The sequence below is a fragment of the Rhinolophus sinicus genome, chromosome 1 (assembly GCF_057876585.1).
Source record: "Rhinolophus sinicus isolate RSI-liver-muscle chromosome 1, RSI-T2T, whole genome shotgun sequence".
Lineage (NCBI taxonomy): Eukaryota > Metazoa > Chordata > Mammalia > Chiroptera > Rhinolophidae > Rhinolophus > Rhinolophus sinicus.
In genome coordinates, this window is record NC_142501.1 from 5,663,171 (window position 1) to 5,688,617 (window position 25,447).

General features: G+C 54.1%; 1 protein-coding gene and 1 long non-coding RNA gene across 5 annotated transcripts in view; both read left to right on the forward strand.

Moving 5' to 3' along the window:
* KIAA0930 (KIAA0930 ortholog) overlaps positions 1–25,447 on the forward strand; it is a 36,155-nt gene that overhangs the window by 2,042 nt on the left and 8,666 nt on the right. Inside the window, exons 1-4 of one of the 3 annotated variants that reach the window (XM_074326541.2) lie at positions 4,697–4,760; positions 21,338–21,489; positions 24,912–25,037; positions 25,122–25,199. In XM_074326541.2, the coding sequence (XP_074182642.2) occupies positions 4,712–4,760; positions 21,338–21,489; positions 24,912–25,037; positions 25,122–25,199 (405 nt within the window). In that variant the 5' untranslated portion in view covers positions 4,697–4,711. Of the gene's footprint in view, positions 1–4,696; positions 4,761–20,784; positions 21,110–21,337; positions 21,490–24,911; positions 25,038–25,121; positions 25,200–25,447 lie in introns of those variants that run through there. The other 2 variants (XM_074326538.2, XM_074326539.2) reach the window with 2 other exon arrangements.
* On the forward strand, positions 4,770–11,068 carry LOC141568845 (uncharacterized). 2 transcript variants are annotated; one of them, XR_016020398.1, is made up of 2 exons: positions 4,770–6,543; positions 6,797–11,068. It is a non-coding gene; the product is annotated as an uncharacterized LOC141568845 (long non-coding RNA). The 2 variants fall into 2 exon arrangements; XR_016020400.1 differs by having other exon boundaries at positions 6,835–11,068.

The window sequence follows — 25,447 nt, forward strand, 5'->3', positions numbered from 1 at the left end:
CATCTCCCCCCGTGAGACAGTCCCTGCTCCGAGGAACCCGCAGGGCCATCCCCAAGAACAACAATACTTAGTTCTAGCAGCTGGCATTTACTGAGCACTTACTATGTGCCAGGTGCCTTATGTGTGCTCTGTCACTTTGACAGTGGGATATTATCTCCATTTCACTGATGAGGCCCCTGAGATTCAGAGAGGCAAGAGACTGGCGCAGGGACAGCCAGTGAGGCTGTGGCACAGCTGGGATTGACCCTTGGTCGGTCTGACCCCAGAGCCTGCCCGTCCTTCCCCTCCCCCCTAAATGTGCCCAGCTAGGCCTTGCTGTATCTACTGCACTGCATCTGCAGAGAAGGGCCCTGTAGGAGGCTGAGGGCAGATCCTGGTGGTCACGCATTACTCTTTCTCCTCTCCGAGCCACAGGTCTCCCTGTCTGACCGCCCCCTTGCCCCATACATCCCTGAACTCCATCCCTATGGTGCTCTGGTGCCCTGCATGTTTGGGCCTGCAGTTTTCTCCCCCTGGAAAGCCACCCCCTACTCACCGACCTTGCAGACACCTACAGGGCTCCCCTGAAACCTCGGCCCCAGTGCTTCTGCCTGAGGACCCTTCCTCCACTCCCTGTCGTGCTGCCCGTGGCATCGGAATGGTCTGTGTGGCTGTCTCCCCAGGTAGCTAGGGACCCCTCCAGGGCGTTGCCCAGTCTCAGTCTGCTCCCTGCCCTGATGCACAGTGGGCACCCAGGAAACTTAGCAAACAGATGAGAGAATTAATTTCTGGACGGGGAAATGAAGGGTGTGGATGGCCAAGGAGAATGGAATCCTAACCTCTTAGGAGGACCTCGCGTTGCATCTCTTTTGTCAGGTGAGGTCAATGGGATGTTTAGCAAGGGGCAAGCTTAATAGTGGTTTGAAGCCGGTGGTCGGCCTGGGTACCCAGAACGCCGGCCCCAAAGCTCGTCTACATCCAGTGAGTCAGGAGACACCCTCATCTCCACTTTACAGCTGTGACGACCTGTTACATTTAGGAATTCACTGAAATCTTCCAGACTTTGTTGTGGTTTAACGAAAGCTTGGGTTGCTCAGAACTGCCATGTCCTCTGAGGTTGTTTTGAAGGTGTAAGGGAGGTGCTGGTGGAGGCGCTTGATCCTGGACAAGCTGTTGTCATTTCTGAGTCACAGTGTATGTCTGAGATGGGAGAAAGCGACTGGCCCCCTCACGCAGGGATCGTCGCTTGGCTGTCATGATGAAAGGCACCTTGGAGATTCAAACCTGACTGGAGTCTTGTGTACTCTGGCCTCTACAGTAGAAGCATTCTTTGAGCACTTGCTCAGTGCCAGGCGGGGAGACTGGCCCTGATCCCTGCCTTGTCGGAGGGCACAGCTGAGTCATGGAGAGCCGCCAGGTGCACAGGTGACTTAGCTGGAGTAAAACCCTGCTGGAAGCAGCCGGGGCTGTGGCCGCCCTGAGCAGGATTTTGGTGTTTTGAGCACAGGAAACTGTGATTCCAGGTAGCAGATGAACCAAGCTGGCTGGCTGAGGTAGCTTCTGTGGGGCCCCAGAATCTGAGCTGGGAAGAACCAGATGGTGCGATGCCCAGATGTGCGATGCCGACATCTGGACCAAAGGTGGATAACACAGTCTGACACTTCTCCTGGGGTGTGGGCCTTCTCATGGTTCCTGGATGTCAGCCCGGGCGTTCTGTGCGGGCAGCTCCCTCTCAACAGGGCAGCGCGTACTGACATTGGGTCAGGCCACCTGCACGTGACCTGGCCCCCGACCTGGGATGAGTCGTGGATAGATGCTGTGAGGGGAGGGGCCGACGTCATGCTGGTTGTCTTTGGGCCCTGGCAAGGGTGAGCATTTTTAGAGCTGTTTATACCTGGGCTGCCACCCCCGTTTAGGTGGCCTAGGGAATTCTCTCTCTGTCTGGAATGCTGTGTGGCAAAAGGAGTGTTTTATGCTCACTATTTCCTTTTATCCTCAAAATAACCCCATCAGGTAGGTATTATTATACTCTTCTCTTTGTCCCGACGAGGAAATGCTGTTGTGGAGGGAAAGGAACACGCGCCCTGTCGCGTGGCTAGTCAGTGCCAGAATGTGAGCCCAAGCTCTTAGCAGAGGTGAAGCCCACCCACACCTGTCCTCAGCTGGTAGCCCAGCTGTAACAGGTGTGCACAGCTGCCTGGCACAAGGTAGACCGAGGAAGCGTCAAGTGGACGTGAGAGAGAGAGTGTGTGTCCTTTAGAGGCACAGAGAAGGGACCACTGAGGTTGACGGGAGGGGTGTGCGTGGCCTTTGTGAGGGGCTGAAACTGGGCAGGACTTGCCTGGATGGGGGAGGGCAGAGGCTAATGGGGCTTGCAGGGGCAGCTGTGGGCGCTGAGGCCACCCCAGTGGTTGGGGGCCCCAATGCCCGGCTGAGAATTGGGCACTTCCTTGGCCGGACCTTAGGGAGCTTTACAGGAGTTTGACTTGTGGGATGGCCTGTGCCAGAGAGGCCATAGCACAGAGGTCACTGCACACCTGCTGTGTGCCAGCTGCGCTGTACCCGCAGCCGTGCGTCCTGTAGGTAGCCTCTGTTATCACCTGGGTTGCAGATGAGAGAACCAAGCTTCAGAGAGGAAAGTGACTCATCCACGGTCACTGGGAGGTGGCAGAACGGGGGGCCATGGGGTTCCAGCTGAGGCCTGTTGGATGCAAGTAGCCATTTTGCAGGGTTCAGGAATAAGCCTGAGGAATGAAGAGGGAAACAGCTTTCCCGTGAGCGTCTCCGCTGTGCCAAAATGCATGCGCCAGGCACCTGATCCCGCCCTGTGATTTGGAAAAAGGGCCGTGCACCCTCGGCCTGGACCTTGTTCTGCCAGGTGCCGTGTAGCTGGGTGTAAGTGGAGGTTTGGGGGGTTTTAGTTGGAGATGTGCTGGAAGGGAGAGTGGGGCCTAAACACGTCACCCTTCGGGGCCTCTGTGTCTTCAGCTGTAAAGCTGTGACAACAAAATCTGTAGGGTCATGGGATCACATAGGAAGTGACAGGCACAGCCTCATGGGGCAGCGTGGAGTAAATGAGACACGCAGGCATAGGCCCAGCGCGGCCCTGGCATAGGGTTGACCCTACGTGCAGCTGCTGCTACAAAAGACACAACCTGTGGCCCGATGCCTGCACGTGTGGTTACGGTTGGATTCGTGCTTAGAGCTCACACTGCTCTGCAGTCACGGGGGACAGTTTCTGGGACACTGGACCCTCCTGTCCTAAGGCAGGCAGAGCCAGTTCTGGGCCAGTGGGGTGGGGAGGAAGTGTGACCGTTTGGAGGAGTAGCGGAGCCTCTTTCGGTTCCTGGGCCTATTTTTAAGGCCTGTGGGTTCCGGCCTTCATCCGTCTCTGGGGCCGGAGCAGCCAGGAGGCTGCCAGTGGGCTGCTTCTCTCCGAGGCAGGGACTCTGGGACTCTGCGTCCTTTCAGAGAAACCTGAGGATGTTGGACTCACTTTAAAAAGATCGAGGGTCACAGCTGCAGGAACCAACGGCTCTGCAAGGCCAGAGGGTAATCAGCTGTGTTGGCACCGCCCCCTCCCGCCCCCGGTTGCTGTCAGCGTTGACTGCCCTTGCTTATACATACCTGCTTCACTGAGCCGGGCAGGCTCATGGCACCAGCTAAGCCATGAGCCACTTGTTACAAAACAGCCTCAAAATCCCCAGTTGTTTTCCAATTAAAAAATGTTACACGCACAATTATAGAAACTGGAGAATAGAAGAAATGGAAAAAAATTACTCATAGTTCCAATCACCCAGAGACACACAACTTTGCAAAGTCTTGGTTTCCAATGTTTTTAAGCCTTTTTAAAGAATACTTGATGTTCTATACATAAAGTTTCTTAATCATGCTGTCTTACTTAAAATTCCTAAAACATTTTTCATGGTGTTCAAACTCGCAACATTATTTAAATGACTACACGATGGTTCGGTGGATGTGCCGTAATTTCCTGAATTGGTCTCATCTTGTGGGAAGCGTAGCTTGCATCCAGTTTTGCACTGTTATAAATAACTCACAACAAAGCTCTTTATTTGTGCAAAGGTTTCTGGGTTTGGATGATTTCTTTAGGAACCTGGGAGGCCGTCTCTTAGAGGCTGCTGTCTGACCCCCAAGCACAGGGCTGGGACTGTAGGTGGACGTGGCGGGGGACAGACAGATGTTTACCAGACTCAAGGAGAACCGTGGAAGCAGTCGGTACAGAACAGGAAGAAAGGTGAGCAGCAGGAGGTGGCGATGAGCTGCAGGAAGCAGGGGCCCCTGTGTCCCACAGGCCGGGACGGGGGCCTGGAGCTGAGTGACATAGGCCAGGCCAGCTCTCCGTCTGCACCCACAGTCCCCCCTGCATCTGGCAGCTGCTTCCCCGCCCTTCCATTCTGCTTTGCCCATTTCACTTCTCACCCTCGGAGACAACAGCCTTGGGCCCAGGTCTGCATGGGCTGCCTGTGCCAACGCCCGCTGGGTGCAGCGGGCAGCTGGGCCCGGCCCTTCGCAGCAGGGGCTCGTGTGGAGGAGAAAGCGCTGGGCTCGGTCAGGTTCTCCTGGGCAGGAGCAGACCTGACTCGGAGGCGGCTTCTGCCTGAGCAGCTCCTCCTCCCAGGGTCTGCAGTGAACCGGTTTGTTCCCGGCCTCCTGGCTTTGGCTCTGGCAGCGCAATGTCCTCTGGGTCACAGCCTGTCCTGGGGGAGCTGGGATGGACAAGAAGAATCCCGAATTCTGCCAGCCTAACCCTGGACAGACAGGTAGGGGAAGCTCAGACAGGACCCTGACAGACAGAGCACAAGGGAGGGGCCCTCCCACCTGTAGCCCACCTGTGCAGACAGGTGAGGACATAGAGGCCCATTAGTCGCAGGGCTGGGTTTCCTTATTTTCCGAGCGCAGGAACAGGGCTGGCGGTGTGGAGAGGAGAGCAGCCCCAGGACGGCCGTGCCAGGGCCCAGCTGGCCACAGACAGGAGCTGGGGTGTTGCTGGCCGACCTGTGGACCAGGGGTCGGGGCTCCTTGGGTGGAGCCGCCGGCTCAGGGGGGGACCCTTGGCACAGTCCAGGCCGGCAAGAGAAGCATCAGCCCGGTTTGGGAGAGACCCCATCCTTTGAGAAAGGGACTCTTGTGTCTGGTAGGATACAAGACAAACAGCCAGCTGGCCTGAGTTTTTAAAAGAATATGGATTTTTTGCCGCCCTTGAATAACTGGTAAATGCTTAAGAAATGTCTGTGGGTGAAGTAAGGCGGGGGGACTTAATTTTTAATTTCTTGTCTTGCAGATGGAGGTTCTGTTACTGTTTAATGTAAAAATTTTTGCTTTTGGATGTGGTTTGAATCTTGAAAAACACTATAGTTGGGACAGTTCTATGACAGAGAAAGTGAGAAAAGCAGAGTACAAACCACTCTTTCTGAAAAGCATGTATTACCTGGGTAGTTAGGGAAAAGCCCGCTTTTCACCAAGTGCTCACCCTGCCACGTCTGCATGGGTCCTCACAGCTGTGTGGAGTGGGATGCTGGGCGGGTCCCCCCTGTTCAGAGAGCCCCCGGGGGTCAGAATGACAGGCGGACCTCGAGTGCGGTGCGCCTGGCGTCTGCCTTCTCGCTCTGCAAGACGATGCTTCACAGGCGCTTTTCCAGCAGCACAACAGCCCGGCTGCTACTGAGCCCCTTCTCTGCCCCGTCTGCCCCCGCCAGGTGTGCACGTGTAGGTGTGTGGTCACGTTGCCTCAGTGCAGGTCAGTTACTGAGCCCTGGGGGTGCAGAGCTGACCTGGGCCTGGGCCTGCCCCCAGGAGCTGAGAGCTTCTGGGGAGATGGCAGAGGCAGGTCAGCAGGCGGTGGCCCACAGCCGTCACGGACCAGCCCTTCTCCTCCCCGGGTCCCCAGGCCCCGGCTGACTGCCCTCGGACCTCTGTGTCCCCCGGAATGTCTCAGGTGCCGGCGGCTCAGTCCGGCCCCACACCTGCGGCTGCACGACCTTCTCTCCAGCTCCCAGGTGCTTAACCCGCAGGTGCTCACGCCCCTCCTCCACCTGTGGCCGAGTTCTGTCCTGTCTCTGAGCCATCCCTCATGCCCACCTGTGCCGCCTCTGCCAGTCACCAGGCCTGGTGCTCTGTGCCCGCACAGCTGCCACTCCCGACTGTGTCATACTCTGCTGCCGACACCTTTAAAGACAGCTCGAGGCCTGCAAGTCAGAGGTCAAGGTCCTTTGTCACCTGGCCCTGCTGACAAGCTAATAAGCCCTGGCCATGTAACTATTTTTTGGGGGGTCCTCCACATTTTGCCACTCCCTCTGCCTGGATTTGCCCCCCTTGCCTTGTCTGTTGGGGGAGCATCACCTCAAGGCCCCCCCGGTGGCCCTTTCCTGACCCCTTGATGGAATTTGCCATCCCCTCCCTTTGTTCTTGTTAGCTCCTGCACCGATTTCTGCCACCAGTCCTGTGACACTGTGTAGCCTCCTGTGTGTGACTTCCTTTCCCTTACTACTCAGCTGCCCTCCAGGGCTGTTGGTACTGGCTCTGCGTCCCCTGTGCCGACTCAGGGTAGGTGGCACCATGAGCGCGGCCCAGAGAAGGGGCTGGAGGGGAGGGTAGTGTGGGTGATGGATCGGTGGACAGGTATCTGTCGGGTGAAGAGGGCGAGGTGGCCTTGGAGTGGGGCGTTCCTCACAGAGGGCCCCCCTGCGCAGAGACAGTGGGGAAGAGGGCAGGGAAGGCTCAGAAATGCATTTTCCCCAAATGCTGTGCCGCTTTGGGGCAACGACTGCAGCTCTCTGGGCCTCCACTCTCCTGGCAGAATAGGACTGATTACTGCTCTGCCTCCACCTGGGGCAGAGGTCGGCCCCCAGCCCTAGAGCATCAGCAAGTGTCACAGAGGCTGCCTGTGACCGGTGACAGTGCTGGGTGAATCCAGGGCCCTTTGGGAGTGGCCCTGCCCACTCCGCTCAGCATCCTCTCACATAAAATGGGAGATGAAGCTTGACCTGGACCACTGTTCTCAGCCTGTGCTTCTGGGACCCGCGTTCACTTGTCCACACTCTTTATTGCCTAAAACCAAGCCACATATGGAAAGCAGGACCAGTTGCACCGTACGAGGTCAGTGCCACTTGCGTGCTTTGGTTCAGGGACAAGAGAAATGAAACAGGAAGAGACAGAAATGGGAAGAATCATCTCCCCTCCCCCCAAATACAGAACTAGCCCTGTCATCCCCCACCCAGAGCTGCAGTGTCACATTTGGGGCTGCAGGTTTCAGTCCTGCCCAGCCCCCCAGCTCTGTCTGCATGTCTGCTCCGTGAATCCGCAATGTGTCTGCAGCAGCTGGTGCCAACCATGGTCCTGAGACTGTGAACCTGACCCAGGAGGAGGGGAGCCCCCCACCCCCCGCCTGCAGCTCTTTGGTTCTGGGAGTCCCGCTGTCCTGTCTGCAGCAAATCCCGAAGAGCCAGCCTGAGCCCAGCTGCCTGCCACCGCAGGATGCAGGCCGAAGTCGCCTTCAGCTGCCCTGAGTCCAGCGAGGCCCTTCTCTGCCGAGGACGGTGGACACCTCCTCCTCTTGTGTGCCCGGTATTGCGTCCTCCTGTAGCCACCCTGTGACGAAGGGGTGTGCCCCATTGGCACATGAAGGCGATGAGACTCACAGAGGTTAAGGCACTGGTTCGGGTTCCCAGCGCAGGAAGCCTGGGTTTGGGACCCAGGTCCCCTGCAGGCGCGGCTGCGGCCTGTCCCTGTCTCCCAGGCGAGGCGCTTGGTGCCTTTTCTTTCTGTGGCTTCACCCAGGTCCAGTGTGTGAGGAAAAAGCCGCCCTCTGCTTCTCCCAATGAAGGCGGTCTTAGGAGAAGAGTGAAGGGGGCCATGGCAGAGGAGGATGCTGCATGGCAGACGGCTGGGGCTGAACACGGGAGCTATGGCCCCCAGGTGTGGGGAAATGGGAGAAGGGCCTCCTGGAGTGTGTGTGGGTGTTTAGTTTCCAGAAAGAGTATGTGAATGACATTGGAAGTGGAGCGACAGGGGACACGTGTACGCTTCTGTCTGTCCAGGGCCTGGAGGGCCAGAATCTGCGGTTTGTGTGTGTCGTCAGCTTTGCAGCTTGGCACATCCAAAGTGCGTGGTAAAGGTCGGGCTGAACCCGAGAGCTGGCAGGAGCAAGGTGCTGGGGCACGGCAGAGAGCCAGACGGCCGCTTTTGCCGGGACTCGCTGCTGGCTGGGTTGGGCCAATGGGTGCCTGGTTCCCAGCTCCGAGTCTGGCTCCGTGAGTGAGGCGTGAAGAAATGAGTCCCTCTAGGTTTTAGTGTTTCTACTGATCAGTGAGCTGTTTGGAGCAGCTGGGCTGTGAGCATCTCTTGCAGGGCCGGCCTCGGCTTCTGGGGTCCTGCAACAGGCCTCATGCCATGTAGCACTTTGGGGTGGAGGCGGGAAGAGCTGGGATGTTGACTGGTCAGTGACCCAGGCAGTGGGGGAGGTGGGGTGGCTGGGTCCCGGCTCCTGTCTGGGACGGGGCACCTTGTGTGGGTGTCCGAGGAAGCCTGAGCTCACCCAGGAGCGTGGCAGCTCGTCTTGGAGGCCCCTCTATGTGTCAGAGCCAAGCAGTGAGTCAGGAGCTTGAGCAAGGCCACAGCAATGAGGCTCGTGGGAGGGATTTGAACGGGGAGTGACTGTTCTGCCTGGTGACTGGTTTAGGCAGGATCGAAGCTGTGAGGGAACAGTTGGTGGGGAGCCAGGTGGGACATCGTGTGACAGTGGCCGCTGGGCTGCAGGGCTTTGCAGGCATTGCTGTTTTGCAGAGTCCGGAGTTGCTTTTGGGATCTGCGGGTCGGGCCGCTCTGGCAGAAGCCCCACCTCGTGAAAGCAGCCCCGAGGTCAGGGCCCGGGTTCCTTCCTCACTGAAGTGCAGGCCTCACGCAGTGGCCAACTGAACCCACCTGGATTCCAGCCCCAGCTTGCATCTGAGTCACCTGGATCAAGGGCTTCCGGTTCCCTTAGCTGTGAAGTGGGTTATTAGGAGATCCCAGATGTGGTCTGAGGGCTGTAAAAGCACTTGTGTTTCCCAACATCGTATGTGTGTAAGAAGGGATCGCGAGTTACTGCCCGTGGCAGCGTGGGCTGGGTTTCAAAGCTGCTGTGAATGACCTGAGAACTGGAGGTTTGTCACAGTCACCTATTTGTTTAACATCCACCGACTCCCTGTTGTGGGCCCTGCTGTGCTGGGTCCCGCGTCACCCTGTCGGCAAGGGTGGGAAGGGACTCTCCGGTGCTTAGGAACCAGTGTGACAAGGCCACGGCATAGAGTTCCGAGCTCAGGGGCAGATCTGGGCTGTGGTCTGGCTCTGCCACGTACTAGCAGCGTGACATCAGACAGGTGATTCCAGCCTCCAACCTGTTTCCTCCTCAGTTAAATGAAGGTAGTAATTGAATTCACAGGCCCTTGGTGAAGATCAAAGGAGGGTAAGTAGCTCAGAGGGACACCCGGAAATGGAAGCAGACTGGTGCTTAAGTACAGGTAGCAGTGGGGTGGGAAGGCCCGGTGTGGGGGTGCGGTGGTGGGGATGGACCCTGGGGAGGGGACAGATGAGCTACCCCCAGAGGCCAGCTGGTGTGGCCTCAGGCCCTAGGTGCCTCAGGCAGAGGGGATGGTGAGGGGTTGGTGAGGGTGGACAGGGTGTCTGCTCAGGGAGGAGGGTGGGGGCCATCCCTCGGACTTCAGGGGTGCCTGGAGGGCCTGGCTAGTCTGGCGAAGGAGCTGAAACTCTTCCTGAACAAGGCCGGGAACCAGGCCCGAGCTGGGCTGTCCTGACCCGACCGCTGCATCACTGAAACCCCACACTTCCCTTAGGTGAGCGCAGAGGGCCAGCCAGGCCTGTGGGGTTGCTCACGTGGGGACCCATCTGACCAGCTCTTCTCCATCCAAGTGCCTCCTCAGGGCAGCTCTGGGCTTCTTTGTCCTGTGTGCCCCAGGGAGGCTCTGCTGCCAGTGGGGGCCACGGAGAGGCACGAGGCGCTCAAAGGCCCATTGAGGGCCCACAGAGGCCCGTTCATTCAGCCCTGGCTGCCCGGGTGGGTGGTGGCCATGGGCCAAGGGCTGCCTTGGACTCGCCTCAAACAGTCCAGCATCTGTCATGCGGGCTCCTGGTACACAGCCTGCCCTCCCGGCCCCCTCCCGGCTGCGCTGCGTGTACAGCCTGCCGCCCCACCCCCACGCTGCAGGGCACAGGGAGCAGCTGGAGTCCACTCCCAGTCCCAGCCCCAGCGCTGGGCAAATGTTTGCTCTGGGTTTAGGGAGGTGTGGATGGGTGGGTTCAGTCAAGTGCCAGCTCCAGCCAGCTGTGCGACCTGGGGCAGCTAGTGTCCTCTTGGGGAAATACAACCTGCTTTCGCGGAACGGAGAGGTCAGGCAGGTGCGTGTTTAACACAGCGCCTGGCACGCAGGAAGCCCGAGTGTTACTTCCATGCACAGTGTATTTATAAACTCACTACAGAATATTTGAAAAGCAGGAAAAAGTGGTCATTCCGCCCCTCTCATCACTAACGACTGCGGGCATTTTGATTTGCTTTCAGTCTTGCTAGGCATTGTTTTGAAAGCAATTTTCTTCATTCAAGTATGTATTCACACTTTGGTGTCCTTTTTAAAAAACTTTCTATCATAAGCATTTTTCCAAGTAACTGCATTGTTATTAAAAAATATTTTTGTTACTTTTTAAATAGGTAAACATGGCCAGGGCACCAAATTCAAAGGGAATGAGAAGTCACAGTGAAAAAAACCACTGTCCTTTCTGCCCTGTAGCCTCTCTCCAGGGGCCATGGTGACACCAGCGGTGACATGAACAGCACTTGCCAGCCCGGGTGCCTGCTCGGCGCCCTGAGTATCCGCTAATGAAAACTCCCAACAGACCCAAGAGCTCGATTCCACTGCCACCGCCGGTTTACAAATTGGGAAACAGACACCGGGTTTGGGATTATTTGCTGGTCCTACGGCCAGCTGTGTGCTTCGCAGCCGCCCACCCCGCAAGCTTCCGGGTCATTCTGAAGTGTTCACTTTACTATTAAAAACCCCTCGTACTGTTCTGCTCCTCACTTTTTCCCTCACTTCGTTTATCCTAGAGATCTTTCCATGTGGCTACAGATACGCAGCTTCAGTTCGTGTAAATACCTGTGCAGCATCCCGTTCGACTATGAAGGATTTCTAGTTAATTTAGTTACTTACCTATTGAAGGGATCGTTTCAGTACTTTGCAGACAGTGCTATAACAATTACATAATTTTACACACGCGGGAGTGAGTTTGGGGGAGGCCTCAGGGGTGGAGCTGCTGGGTCAAAGGTGTGGAGAAGCATTTGTGCTTTTTGTTGCCCAGCGTCTCCATAGTGATTTTATCAGTTTACCTTCTGCTGCCAGTTGGGAAGTCCCTGTTTCTCCACACCCTGTTCTAGCTGGAGTGTCATCAGGTGTTTTGATATTTGCAAATCTGATAGGTGAGAAATAGGATTTTGTAGTTTTCATTTCCATTTCTCTAATTGTGTGCAGTTGAGCATATTTTCCTGTTTTAGAAGCCCTTTGTATCTCCCTTAGTTTTCCATTCTATTTCATTTTCTTAGGTATTGTATGAAACTTAGTCTTTGGTAAGGAAGTCAACTGTTGTCATGCAGGGTGGCCTGCGGGGTCTCAGCTCCCGCTCCCCGCACAAGAACACAGGACATGGCGAGGCCAAAAAGGAACACCCACGAAGCCATAGATAGGGGAGTCATACCACTATAGCCTCGCTGGTGGCTGGGTTGGAGACACAGGAAGCAGGAGCCACACGATCCGCAACCTGCCGTCCCCTTCTCAGAACCCACCTCACTTGCTAACTGCACTCCGCCTCTCTGCAATCCACAATCCACACTCCGCCCTTGCTAGCTTAGCCATGGCAGTTATATCAGTGGCCAATGGCTAACCAGTAACAGCCGATGGCCAACTAGTCACAGCTGATGACCATCTACTACCCGAGCCAGTACCTTTCCACGTGAGGCCGAGAGCCTGGAAACTTCTCTGGGGCTCTGTCTCCACAAGTGTCATTTAAGAGTTCCAATAATTTTTCCGGTGTGTTGTATGTGTGGGTTTTTTTCCCTCTAGAAATTTCTTCATGTAGTTCATTTTCTTTGATAGCTTTTGTGTTCTACTTAGAAAGGCTTTTCTCTCTCTGAGAGAATAAAAAAATTCACTCATGGTTTATTTCATTTTTTATGTTTTTACTTGTAACATTGAAAAGTTTTGATCTTTTTGAAATTTATTTTGGCCTGAGCAGGGACCCAACCATATTCTTTTTCCTCAGCTAGCCGGTTGTCCCAAGAACAGTTGGCAAAGAAGCATCTTCATCCTGCCGATTTGAAGTGCCGTCTTTATATAAACTAAATTAGCATGTGTTTTCCTTCTCTTTACTCTGTTTCCTGTCTAGTGATGCACCAGAACCACCCTGCTTTCATTAATCACTTAGTTCATTTCATTTATTCATTCAATCAGCCAATATTTATTGTTTCCTGTAGGTCAAACACTATTCAAGGAACTAAGTATACTGCTATGAGCAGAACGATCAAAGAGGAAAAATACTCAGACCTTCCTGGAGCTCACATTCTCTGTTAACACGTTGCCTAAGGCGGGGTTTAAATCCCTCATACCCCTCTGTTCCGGCAGATTTTTAAAAGAAACTACTTTAAAATGCACTCTTCTCTTTAAAGCGTAAATGCTTCTATGTCGTTTATTATTTTTCTATGGAATTTTTTAGGATTTACTCACCTATGATGTTAGTAATCCCTCCTAGTGTGATACTGCAGAAAGCAGCTTCCTTTGTGCAGTGGGACACGGCAAAAATTGCATATGTACCGAGTTTCACTTCTCACTTTTTTTGATGCGCACACTTTACATACCCGTGTGTGATATTTTTTCTTTCCTCTTCCCACTATGGGCTCCAGATGATGCGTGGCCAAATCTCCCGAGAGCCTGGCCGGATTGTCTTCCTTGGGGGCCCGCTGCGCAGGCACTTTCACAGCCGGTTCCCTATCGCCACTCGTCTCACCTCCCTGTCTTGGCCTCTCACTGCTCTCTGCCCAATCTTTCGAAATTCTCGTTATCCGTCCTTAACGCATGGCTCAGAAAAAACGAAGATTCTCGTGATCTATACACAACGTGTTAAAACACAGCTCGGTTCTAACGGGGCAGGTGTTGGCGACCTATGGCCCCATGCCAACTCCGGCCGGCTGCCTGTGTTACATTAAATAAACTTTTATTAGAACATAGTCTTGCCCAGTTCTTTATGGACTACTTAACTGTAGCTGGTTTTGTTGTGTTGAGAAGGACATTTAATCTGCAGAGCCTAAAGTATTTTTCTATTTGGAATTTTACAGAAAACGTTTGCTGGCTCCTATACTAGGAAAAGACTGAAAGCAAACAATAAATGAGTAAAATGTGTACTATGGCATATAGTGACAGCTGCGATGGAGAAAAGTAAAGCAGGAAGTAGAACAGGGAATGCTGGGGTGGGGTTTGCAATCTTAAGTAGGGTGGTTGGGAAGGTGAGCAGGTAGATGTTTGTATAGCGAGCTCAGGGAGCTAAGGAAGTAAGCCTCTCAGAGAATTTTGAGCAAGTGGCAAGAACTGCTTTAAGCCCGAGGACCGGTTAGGAAGCGGGGGGGGGGGGGGGCGGGTAATACGACAGTCAGGAGAGGACCGCGTTTGGCCCAGGTGGAAGAGTGGTTTGTGAGACGTGGGTGGGCTCCGGGTTTGCTTGAAGGTAGAATCGATGAAATGGTACAGAGATAAAGTCAGAGAGTTCTGCAGGGGGAAAGAAAAAGAAAAAATGGTAGAAAGGAATAAATCTGTAAATCTGTAACAAATCCGTTCAAGAAAACGAGGGCTGAAAAGTTCCTAGTGGAGTCAGCTTCTGGTGAGACGGTAGCTGGAGGGCGGCACGGGGTCAAGCGAGGCTTGTGGTCTGATCCTAGAGGTGGGTGAGTCTTGAGTACAGAGTTTGTTAGGACTCTTGGTTACAAGTGAAGACAGCGTCCGCGGGAGCCCAGGCTGGAAGAGGAGTTTGCTGGCTAACGGTGTGCGGGAGGGTTGACAGCCCAGACCTCCAGAAGGACAGGAGCGCACAAGTACAAGGGCTCGCGCGGCCCTGTCTTTCCAGCTCCGTCCCCGGCTTCTCTCTGACCGTTATTTTCTGCAAGGCGACGGTGACATGAGGGGTTACTTTCTAGTATGTTTTAATGTCCGATAGGCGTCATGTCCCCACGTCACTCTGAATTTTCCTGGCCTTACGTTAAAACGTTCTCTTGGCATTTTTTTATTGGGTCATGTTAAATTGGTAGATCAAATTAGGCAGAATTGCCCCCTCTATGATGTGAATATTTCTTAGCTGAGAGCTTGGTCAACCTTTTCAGTTGTTCAACTCTTTTTAAAAAATTCTCAGTACACATTATATCTTCTCACTAGGAATGCTGGTTTATATCAGAGGTGTTGTTTCTGGATGTACTGGTGATTTTGTACCCAGATACCCTATGACTTCTGTTTTGAAGTTTGAATAATTTTTTAATAGATTTTTTTTTCTGCATTTTCTAGATCAGGTGTAATATCATCTATAAGTAATGTTAAGTTTACCTTATGTACATAGTTTATGTTGTTAATATAGTGTGTAATTGCAACGTCTAATACCTTCAGAACAATGTTGAGAACCGTGGATTGTGATAATACTTGGTTTCTAACTTATCCTGGTTTATATATATTTTGTGGAAGTATCCACTTATTCGTCTTTTATGGAGAATTTTTTAAAAATCAAGAATGGGTGTTGAATTTTATTGAACATTCCAGTATCTGTGGGATGATGATGTGTTATTTCTCATTCGAACTAGACATGTATGCTGCATATACGTATAGATTTCCTAACATTGGACCGTTCTTATATTCCTGAATTAAATCCTGCTTGTCCACGGCGTATCCTTTTAATGAATTGCTGGATTCTTTTTAATACTATATTTAAGATTTTTATGTTCATATCCAGGAGTGACATTTGCCTGTAATTTTCTGTGTGTGTGTGTGTGTGTGTGTATGCTGTTTTTGGTGTCGATGTTATACCTCCTTGTTAAAAAGAATTTGCAAGTTTCTTAGGCTCTGAAAATGTGCGTGTAACACTGTATTTCTTGAAGATTTGATAGAGTTGTCGACTCAGAAGCATCTCGGCCTCCTGCTCCAAACGTACTTTTCTGGCAGTAGCTCTTGGACAGTGTTCCTTGTTGTAATACAGGCCCATCATTTTTACTGGCTGCACACTGTTTTCATGAGGGTGTTACCATAGCCTGTTTACCCTATGTGGCTTGATGGTCTAGAAGAGGGTTGGGGTGGGTTTCAAGACATGCCTCCTAAAGTCCAATTCGTGATTACTCCAAAGGGCTGGTTACTGGAAAATGGTTCCATCCTTCATAGTAACAGTGGCAGTCTTCCGTCACTGCGTCTTACTAAGTGCCATGTGCTGTACTGAGCACCTCGTAGGTGCTCATTCGGTCTCCATGGCAACTACGGGAGGGAGTTGCTGATCTCCCGATTTTATTGATAAGGAGACAAAACAAAGTCTGAGAGGTTAAGTAACTTACTCAAGTGGGCAACATTCATGAACGGGAATGAAATCTGCCCTTAAACTCTAATGTGACAGATTGGCGCCAGCCCCAGATCGGGATTGCATTATTACGGAAAGCCTTAGAAGATAGAAAGTTCCCTTCCTGTTCAGTATTCATTTCAAGAATCACCTCTGTGGGACATAATTTCACTTTGTTAAATTGCCGCTCTGCTGGGCAGCGGAGCCCACGCTGAGTGCCTTGTCCAATGGATGTCCTTCCGGGGATTGTAGGAAGACCTGAGGCTACGTCAGAGCTCGGAATGGCCACTGGGAACCCCCTGTGGAGCGGGGTCGGGCTTTCAGGGCATGGGCAGGGCTGTTCCTGGGGCTCAGGCGTGTCGTGGGAAGGTTTGGAAGAAGCCTGACTTCATTTCCCAGCTGCCCCCCAGGTAGCCTGAGGGTCCCGTCAGCCTCGTGTGTAAGTGGCCAGAGGACTCCACTCCTGCATGTGCCCACGGGTGGGCCTTGGAAAGGACGTGGGGCTGGGTTTGAGCCCCAGATGCCAGCGAGCCCCTGGATCCCCGAGCTTCAGTTGCCTTGTCTTTGAACCGAAACAGGTTTTAAGTTAAACTGCGAGTATCCCCGCTCACCAAGGTACCATGAGGATCTGAAGAGGGAACACGTGGAAGGGCTTTGTAAACGCTGAGTGCAGGGCTACCGTGAGCTGTCATCACTGCGCGTCACTCCGTAACCAGTACAGGCACAGCGCGTGTCATGGGGCCTCGCTTCACTGCGCTTCACAGAGGTTGCATTTCTTTTTTACAAATTGAAGGCAAGACTCTCCACCAGCAAACACAGTAGGACTTGCTTTTTGCAGTGGGTTGGAACCAAACCCGCAATATCTCCCAGGTATGCCTGTGCTGTTGAGCTGTTGGCACTGCTGTGTCACCCACTCGGTGTCATGCAGAAGGAGACAGAATGTGTGGCAACAGCGTCCCAGAGCCCTGAACTGGGGGGAGGGAGGCCTGGCTTCCCGTCCTCATAGAGCTCTGAGCCCTCTGTGCATCCCCGCAGCCACTAGTCTAACAGGGGTCTTCCACGTCTGAAGTTTGAGGACAGTGGCTTCCGGAAGCAGGTCGCTTCCCTGAGGCAGGGGTGGCAGCTGGATCCCCGCAGCCTCATTGGAGCTGGCACATGTCAGGTTTTCGATACAATGCATCCTCATTATTCATGGATTCTGTATTGGCAAATTCACGTACTTGCTCAAATTTACTTGTAACCCCCAAATCAGTCCTTGCGGCACTTTTAGTGGTTAATTGCAAACATGCAGATGGGTGAAAAATCTGTCACCCAATGTGCAGGTTTCCAGCTGAGGTGGCACAAGGGGTGACACTCTGCTTCCATGTTTCAAATGTCTGTAACGAGTGTCTTTCGCGTCTGCTTAGTGCCAGGTGCTTTGCATTTCTGTGCTTTGTGTCAGGGACTTTGCTGTTTCAAACGGCCCCGTGCTTTGTGCTGAGGGGCTGTCTAGGCCCAGGCAGGCGATGGGCCTCATGGAGAAAATAGGCGCCGGATGAGTGTCGTTCAGGCACAAGATGCCGTGCTGTTGGCCTGCAGTTCATTGTTAACGAGTCAAGGATACATTAAGGTGTCTTTAAACAGAAACATACAAAACAAGGTTACATATTGATGGGTAGACAAAAATACTGTGGCCAGAGGCTTGCAGGAACCTCGCCCTGTATTTCCCCTAGGAGAACTGGTTTGGGATTTGCTAGTTAATTCGGTGTCTGTGGCTACTTTACAGAACAGAAGGAGGAGGAATGAGAAGGTGGGGAATCACTCCTGCTGCCGCTGGACCCCCGCCCAGCGGGGAAGGCCCGCCCTCAGGCACGGCGCTGTCCGTGGTGCTACCCATGTGATCGCTCAGCGTCAGGGGACTGCATCTCTCCCCCAATGGAATTCAAGGCACTGGATTCAGGGGCGAGAAACCCTGCACCCCTGGAAGCCAGATGTCAGGCAGACAGGGACTGAGAGAGTTCTGGAGGTTAGGGGACTCTGTTGAGTGGCAGCTCCCAGGGCTTATCACCCAGGGGATTTCTTGCTGGGCAGGCCTTGGGAATGATGCCAGGAGGAGGGGTTCGCCTGTGGGAGATTCCCCAAAGGTCCTGTTATCCCTCGTGTGTTTATTCACATGCAGTTACGGTATCACGTGGTCCAGGGACACTGGAAGGTTTGGGATCCAGTGACCTCATCAGATCAAGCCACACTGATGACAGAGACATGCAACGCAGCTGTGCAGAGGGTCCCAATGAACCCACAGGTGGAAGGGACTTTACAGCAACAGTTTTTCCTGTTGGCTGGACTCTGCCCCGGTCCTCATCACTGATGGTGAAAGGTGGTCGGTTAGACCCATCTGACAGGTGGGGTCACTGAGATTCATAGAGGCTCATTGAATTGGCCACCTGGCTGGCTAGGGAGGAGTAGAGTCAGGACCTGGCCTCAGGTGTGTTTCACTGCAAATCCTAACACTGCTGTGCCTCCAGGAGTCAGAATCCACTTGGTCTTGACCCTTCCTGGCTTTTGGACTTGGACTCTGAGGTCTCCCTCCCTCCTAACCTCCCTGTGAAGACAGGGATTCCCTTCTCCCCACTTTCTCTGTCTTTCTTTGATGAGCCTTATGACATTCATCAAAAGTCATACGTTCGTGGGAAAAGGTAGTGTAATCTTACTATTAAAAATAGCTAAAAGTAAATAAAGAAGAAAGAAAAAATATCCCGTTAGGTTTAGCAACTCCTGTCATTCTGGTGTATTTATTTTGAGTGTTTCCAAGTGCCTGACGTACTTGGACTCTGTGTGCCCAGCTTGAGGTCCTGGTTCACAGAACATTATATTAGACACATTTCCATGTAGCTCCTTCCCTTCATAGGCATTCCCTGAAAAGGTTGATGATTTGGTTTATGCGTGTAGCGTAACATACCTCAATTAAATGTCAGTAACCACAGAGTGGTATTTTTCTCCTGCCTTATTGTGATTATTGCTGTATTATTTGCTGTCGTTAATAACATAGGAAATATCTTTGTGCATAGGCTTTACGTCTGTATTTTTATTCTCTTCCAGAAGGCAGAGTCATGGGAATGGGAAAATGCTCATTGGTTTTTCACAAAGAGTTTAGTGAGTTTTGTTCTCTAGCAATGTACAAGAGTTCCCAGCTCAGTGCACCTTGCCAGCTTCATAACTTTTTATCAACTTTCTTGGAGTCTAATTCATGGAAAGTAAACTGCGCCCATGTAAAGTGAACAATCTGATGAGTTTTGATGGCTTTATGCACCCATAAAACCACCACCACAATCAAGAAACAATGTTTTGGGGCAGCCACCAGTCTGCCTTTTGTCACCGTAGTTTTGCCTTTTCTGAAATGTCATTTGAACGTGATCGTACAGTATATAGGCTTATGTCTGACCTCTCTCGCTCAGCATGACGATTTTGAGATTTACCCATAATGCTGTGTGGCCAGTGGTTTGTTTTTATTGCCGGTAGCAGCCCATTGAATGGCTGTTATCACATTTCGTGTGTTCATTCTCCTGGTTTCCAATTTGGAGCTAATATGAATAAAGCTTCAATGAACATTTTTTGCCTGAGTGTTTGTGTAGACACGTGCTTCGTTTCTCTTGGGTAAGTACCTTCTCTGAGGAGTGGCTGAATTATGGTAAATATATGTTTGACTTATAAGAATCTGCCAGTTTTCCTAAGTGGTATTTGCTTAAATACAAAATTGTTCCCTCTTAAAATGAAAACTTGTTCTTTCAATAAGAAATTTTGATTACCTGGGAAATCAGTCTTTTCCCACGTTTTGGCTCACCGGTTCTGTTTCCCTTTTAATCTGTTACCTGTTTTGGTATTTGTACTCGTTTGTCTAGTGGGGTCTTACACATTTTTTTCATAACTTGCTATGATGTGAACTCTGCGTTACAGATGTCATGCATTTGTTGTGATTTCCCTCCCCTGGTTTTGTGTTCCTTTTCAGTTATGCTTCTCTTGGGCACGAGTGGGGCTCTGATTTTCAGGAGAGCAGCTCTTGACCTTTGTGATGTCTCTTTCTTGCTTTTAAACTTTGAGTGTCCTGGGTGTGGAGGTGGTCTCTGTCGTCCGTCCAATCAGTGTCTCTTGGTGTGATACCCACAGCCCCTTGCAGCAGTGTTCTGGCAGGTCTCTGTCTTAAATGCCTGTTCCCCCCTCATGGTAGGGCCTGTGCCATGAGTTAGAACGCACGTGTGGGAATGGGTGGGCCACAGGTCACCCTGCAGCCTGGCAGAGGGCGGAAGGCAGAGGTCAGGAGCTGGTGTGGAGCCCTGGTTCTTTGGTCAGTGGTGTTGCATGTGACTCCGTCTTCCAGAGCCTGGTGGCTGCTGACCCCAGGGGGAGGGAGCTCGGGCTGGGGGTCCGGGGACCTGGCCAATCCTTGTCAGGCCACGGAACTGCCTGTGAGGATGAGGGAGGGTCCGGCAGCCACTGGCCCTTGGTTTCCTGTCTCTAACTGTAGGGATTTTGGTCGGGTCCTTCCCGCACTGAAGTGCGAGCACTTGGTCACAGAGGTAAAGTTTCTTCTGGGGGAGAGAGAAAGAAACCAGTAACCATTTAATATTCGGAGTTTATAAGAAGTGGCTCTGTAGTGTATCTTGAAATTCCCTTGGATCTGTCTAGAACAGGAGGAAGCCAGCTCTTTGATCCCGCTGTGCCAGACAAGGGGTCTTCGAGCCCATGGTCTCCGTCAATCCACATTCACCACAAGGAACCTGGGGATCAGAGAGGCCAGGCTGCTTGCCCTGTCACAGAGCAGGTGGCCAAGCTGAAGCAGAAACCCAGGTCTTTGCCCCCAGAGCCTGGGGACTTTTTCTCCTTGTGTGGGAAATATTATGATAAAGACTTATTTATCGTAAAGAAATATGATTTGTTGTAAAGAGCAAAGCCCCCACGAATATCAAGCAACAGTAAAACTGGTGTGCTGAGAGGCCTCGCAGCACAGGGGTGAGGGGGGCTGAGAGGCCCCACGATGCAGGGGTGAGGGGGGCTGAGAGGCCCCACAGCACAGGGGTGAGGGGGGCTGAGAGGCCCCACAGCACAGGGGTGAGGGGGGCTGAGAGGCCTCGCAGCACAGGGGTGAGGGGGGCTAAGAGGCCCCACGATGCAGGGGTGAGGGGGGCTGAGAGGCCCCGCAGCGCAGAGATGAGGGGGGCTGTGCGTGTCTTCCCTGCTTTCTACCTGCAGCTGAGACTGGTTGGCAAAGGGACGGCTGTTCCTTTAAGTGGGATTCTCCGTGAGGATTGCCGCAGCCTAGGGTGGAGGTGGGGAGTGTTGGCTGCGGGTGGTGCCTGCCTGGCGATCCCCCCTCCAAAGCCCTGCCCCCGCTCCAGCCCACACAGCCCTGTGACGTTCCCTCTCATTAGGTCTTTCCCTTTCACCAAAGCTGCTGATTCATCCTCAGCTGGAGTCGCTGGGCTGTGGGGCTGGGCGCTGGGACTCTCGGCTGCGCTGGGTGGGGAGCGGGGCCTCCTGGGAGGGGCCCTTGATCCTCTCTCTGCCCCGTGGTGGGGGCTGTGAGGGAGCAGAGGGCTCTGGGCAGCACAGAGCCCGGCATGTTTCCGACCGGAAATGCAGGCTGGAGACGGGATGGGTGTGGAGGGGGACGAGGCGTGGCCAAGGTCGCATGGCGTGGGCCAGGTTGACCCGTCCTTTCTCACTCCCCGCTGGCCTCCCTCTGCAGGGTGCTTCAAGGATGACCGCATCGTCTTCTGGACCTGGATGTTCTCCACCTACTTCATGGAGAAATGGGCGCCGCGGCAGGATGACATGCTGTTCTACGTGCGCCGGAAGCTGGCGTTCGCGGGCAGTGAGAGCAGCGCCGACGGGAGGAAGGTGAGTGCCTGCCCTGGCCCAGCCAAGCATCCCTATGGTGTCTGCTCTTGGCAGGCGAGGTGGCCTTCTTTGCGTCCCCATGCGTGTCAAAAGGGGGAAATGAGGTTTATTAAGCACCTACTAGCAGCCCGGAACCGTGTGGAGATGGTCACACGTGCTAGCCGATGGTGGGGTGTGCTGGCCGTGTGTGTACATTGTCGTTAACGTTCACCATGACCCTGAAAGGCAGTGACTGCTGTCACTATTGTACCTTTGAGGAAACTGAAGGCCAGGTGATTGGGCCGGCCTCTCATACTTAGTAAATAAGTGGCAGGGCAAAGCTTTGACCCCGAGTCCAGGACCCTCCCATGGGCAGGGCGACTTGGCTTGGTGATGACGGTGATGCTGACCCATCACTGATCCCAGACCACGGACCAGACAGAGCACTGAGCTCTCTACTTCTCGATCTCGCTGTGTCCTCTCCACAACTCAGCGGGGCAGATGGAATTATCCCCTTTTTATAGATGAGGAAACTGAGCGCTCAGAGGTGGAGTGGCTCCTCTAAGGTGTCATCCACTAAATTTAAGTGTGTAGAAGAATTCATGACACAAACTTTGCATGTCTCCTCTGTTTTCCAGAAGCTTTAGTAGTTTATAAAGTGTTTAAGCAACCTGTGTACCAAACATGGGAATGCATGGTTTTCCTTTTAATACAAACAATGGGAGGGCCACGGAGGCAGCCCTGGAACTTGCAGTCTGCCCGGCTCCGAGTCCCTTGCCTGGATCCCTGGGGTGCAGCTTCTTGGCTGTGGGGATACGTCAGGCGCCTGAGCTTTCCCTGCCATGTGGCGGCTCTCTGAGCCTGACACGTGCAGAATAGGTTTTCTGCAAACAGACAGGCCTGCTGCGAAGGAGACACGTGACTTCCTGCCATGCTGGCCTCCTGCGTGCCGGTGGCCATACAGCTGATCTGGCTGGGCTGCGTGACATGAGGAAGACCCAGGGGTGTGCCTGGGTCCCCCGTGGTCATCTGGTGTCTGCAGCAGCCGGCTGTGTGACTGTGTTGTCACTGGGACCAGTGGGCCATCACTGTGAGCCAACGCTGTGTGATAACTATATGAACAGAGGAGTGGGAGTGGTCAGCAGAGCCACGTGGGTGAGAAGAGTCTGACAGGAAGGGGAAACTGCTCCTCAGCAGGGGGCGTGATGGCCCACGGTGGGCCGGACATGTGTAGAGTTCCCCCGCATTCAGGTGGTCGCTTGTGGTTCTGCGTGGCTGCCGTATAGAAAGGTGAGGACCCAGGAAGCAAAGTAGGCAGCACCAGATCAGGGTGGGCGCCAAAGTCACGCCCAGGGTTTGGGTGTTGTCTCCAAAGCCCTGGGAAACCGCTGGACCCGATAAACTGAGGAAGGGACGTGGTCAGAGTTCCATTGAGCAAGCTCCCGTGCTGTGGGTAGGGGGACTGGGGCGGGTTAGGGCGAAGCCAGGAGGCTGCTCAGGAGGCCGCTGCTGGTGTCTTGGACCAAGGAGAGGGCAGGGGACCCGGGAGGGGCAGGGGACTGGGGAGAGGGCAGGTAGCACCAAGGAAAGGGGCTTACCCAGCAGGGCTTCAGGCGACGGAGCGGGGGTGGGGGATGGGGGCAGAGGGAAGACTCGGCCTGACAGCCAGGTCTCCGAGTTGGGCCCAGGGTCACCATGGTGCCCATCATAGCAGGGGACCCAGAGAAGGGGAGATGAGTGTTGGATGGGTTGCCTGTGAGACATCCAGATAGCGATGTCTTCCAGGCAGTGGATTGCCTGTCGAAAGGTCAGCAGAGGTCAGGGGCAGAGGTGGAGATTTGGGACCCTTAGCACAGGGACCCTGGAGCCCCCAGAGCGCGTGGGAAGTGGAGGAATGACAGTAGAAGGGGCCTAGGACAGGGCCCTGAGCTGGGCTGACACTGGAAGGCGCAGTGGGAGACCATGAGCGACTGGCTGCGAGGGTGGGGGAAGGGCCTCACCCCTCTGGATTGCAAGAGTTTAAATTGTAGACAAGTTTTGTTTGCAGTATCTCAGTCTTTTCCCAAAGGCGGTCTGTGTGAGCAGAGGCTCCAATAATAACGGGGTGTATCTGAGACGCTCTCAGCTGCCCCTGGGATTCAGGCCCAGGAGAGGCCCCAGCTCTGGTCAGGAAAGGTTTTCTTAGCCCAGCTGGGCCTAGAATTCTCCAGGAGGGCAGGCAGGACACAGGAGAGGTCAGGTCTGCGTCTCCCCCGAGAGGCCAGGTGGGGAGGTGAAAGGAACAGGCAGATACTGCTCTTACCTGGGGCACGAGAGGTCCCTTGGGTCCAGGACTGAGGAATTTGGAGCAGGATGGTGTGGGGCCGTGTGCAAACTCTCCTGAGAACTGGGGGGTGTTGAGGTCAGTGAGGGGGCATGAGTCCGTGGGAGCACGTGGCAATTCAGCTATTGATGTGCTAGAATGTTCCACTGAACACCCACAGTGAGCTAGCCCCGTGCAGATGCCCCTCTCCCAGCACTGGGAGCACAGAAATGACCCTGAGCTGGCCCTGTCCTCGGGGAGCCCCAGGCTGTTAGGTCAATCACAAGCGTAGCCAGTGACACACAACTCAGTTGGTGCTGTGATGGTGGGAAGAATGGGGGGGCAGGTGGGGGCCCACAAAGAGGAGGAGGTGACATGTGGCTGGAGTGTTGTCAGACAGAGAGGGGCCAACAGTGGTATGACGACGTTCTGTGTGGAGGGGCACGTGTGGAGCAGGAGGCGGTGCCAGGCACACACATGACAGTGCCTGCCAGGGTGGGCCGTGTGCTGTCTGTCTGCAGTGCTTGGAGGACGGGGTGGGCCGTGATTCCAGGAGACCCCATGGGCCTTGGGGGTGCAGGGCGGGCCCAGAGGGGAAGTGGGGAAATCCAATGGCAGCTTCCCAGGCAGCTTCCTGCCCCCCACGATTCAAAAGAACAGAAAGAAAGGAAAGCCCTTGGCAGTTGCGGTGTGGGCCCCCTCTCCAGCGCCTGCGCCTGCGCACTGCAGATCCTCTGCGGCGCCTGCGCACTGCGGGTCCTCTGCGGCAAGCCCAGGCTGCTTCCCGCCCCCTTCCCATCCTGCAGCCAGCCAAGCTGGTACCCAGTCGCCATAGCAACCCTCTGGCTTCCTGCGCTAGCTGGCGGTGCTGCGGGGGAGGATGGACGAGTAGACTGGCCTCCTGTTGGTGGGGTGGGGAGCAGCAGTGCGGGTAGGACAGGACGCTGGCATCCCACCTCCCTGCTGCAGGGCCCCAGGGACAACCTGAGGCTCAGCTCTGGATTTACTCTGGTGTGACTAGCTGGAGATGGAGGGACAAGGCTGGAATCACGTCTGTTAACAGCTGCCCAGTGCAGTGGTCAGGGAGAAGAGTGCCAGGTGCCACAGTGGGGCTGGCTCACCCCTGCCCTGTGCCTGGCAGCTGGCTGAGTCTGAGCCCCAGGTGGAGGTGGAGGTGTACCGGCGGGACTCCAAGAAGCTGCCCGGCCTCGGAGACCCTGACATTGACTGGGAGGAGAGCGTCTGCCTGAATCTCATCCTGCAGAAGGTATGGGGGTGCGGTGGGGGCAGGGCTCCAGGGGAGGGCTGACGGAGGGCCCCGAGGGACACCCTGTCCTGTGCTCTCTTCCAGCTGGACTACATGGTGACATGTGCCGTGTGCACACGTGCTGATGGGGGGGACATCCACATCCACAAGAAGAAATCCCAGGTGAGCCATGGGACTCAGAGCCCCCAGGCCTCCTGGCCGCCAGCTCGGCCCAGAAATGGTCGCCCTCTGGCTGCAGTGTTTGTCTTGAGGAAACAAGTGCCCCGCTCACCTCCCTGCCCCCGAGGTGAGGGTCTGACTCTGGAAATGCATTCGGCGCCCGGGGTCCTGTGTCCCGTGCACAGAGCACAGACCAGCTCATCCCCAAGCAGCTCGTTCTAGCGGTTCCTTCTGGCTTCGGCCTGACTCAG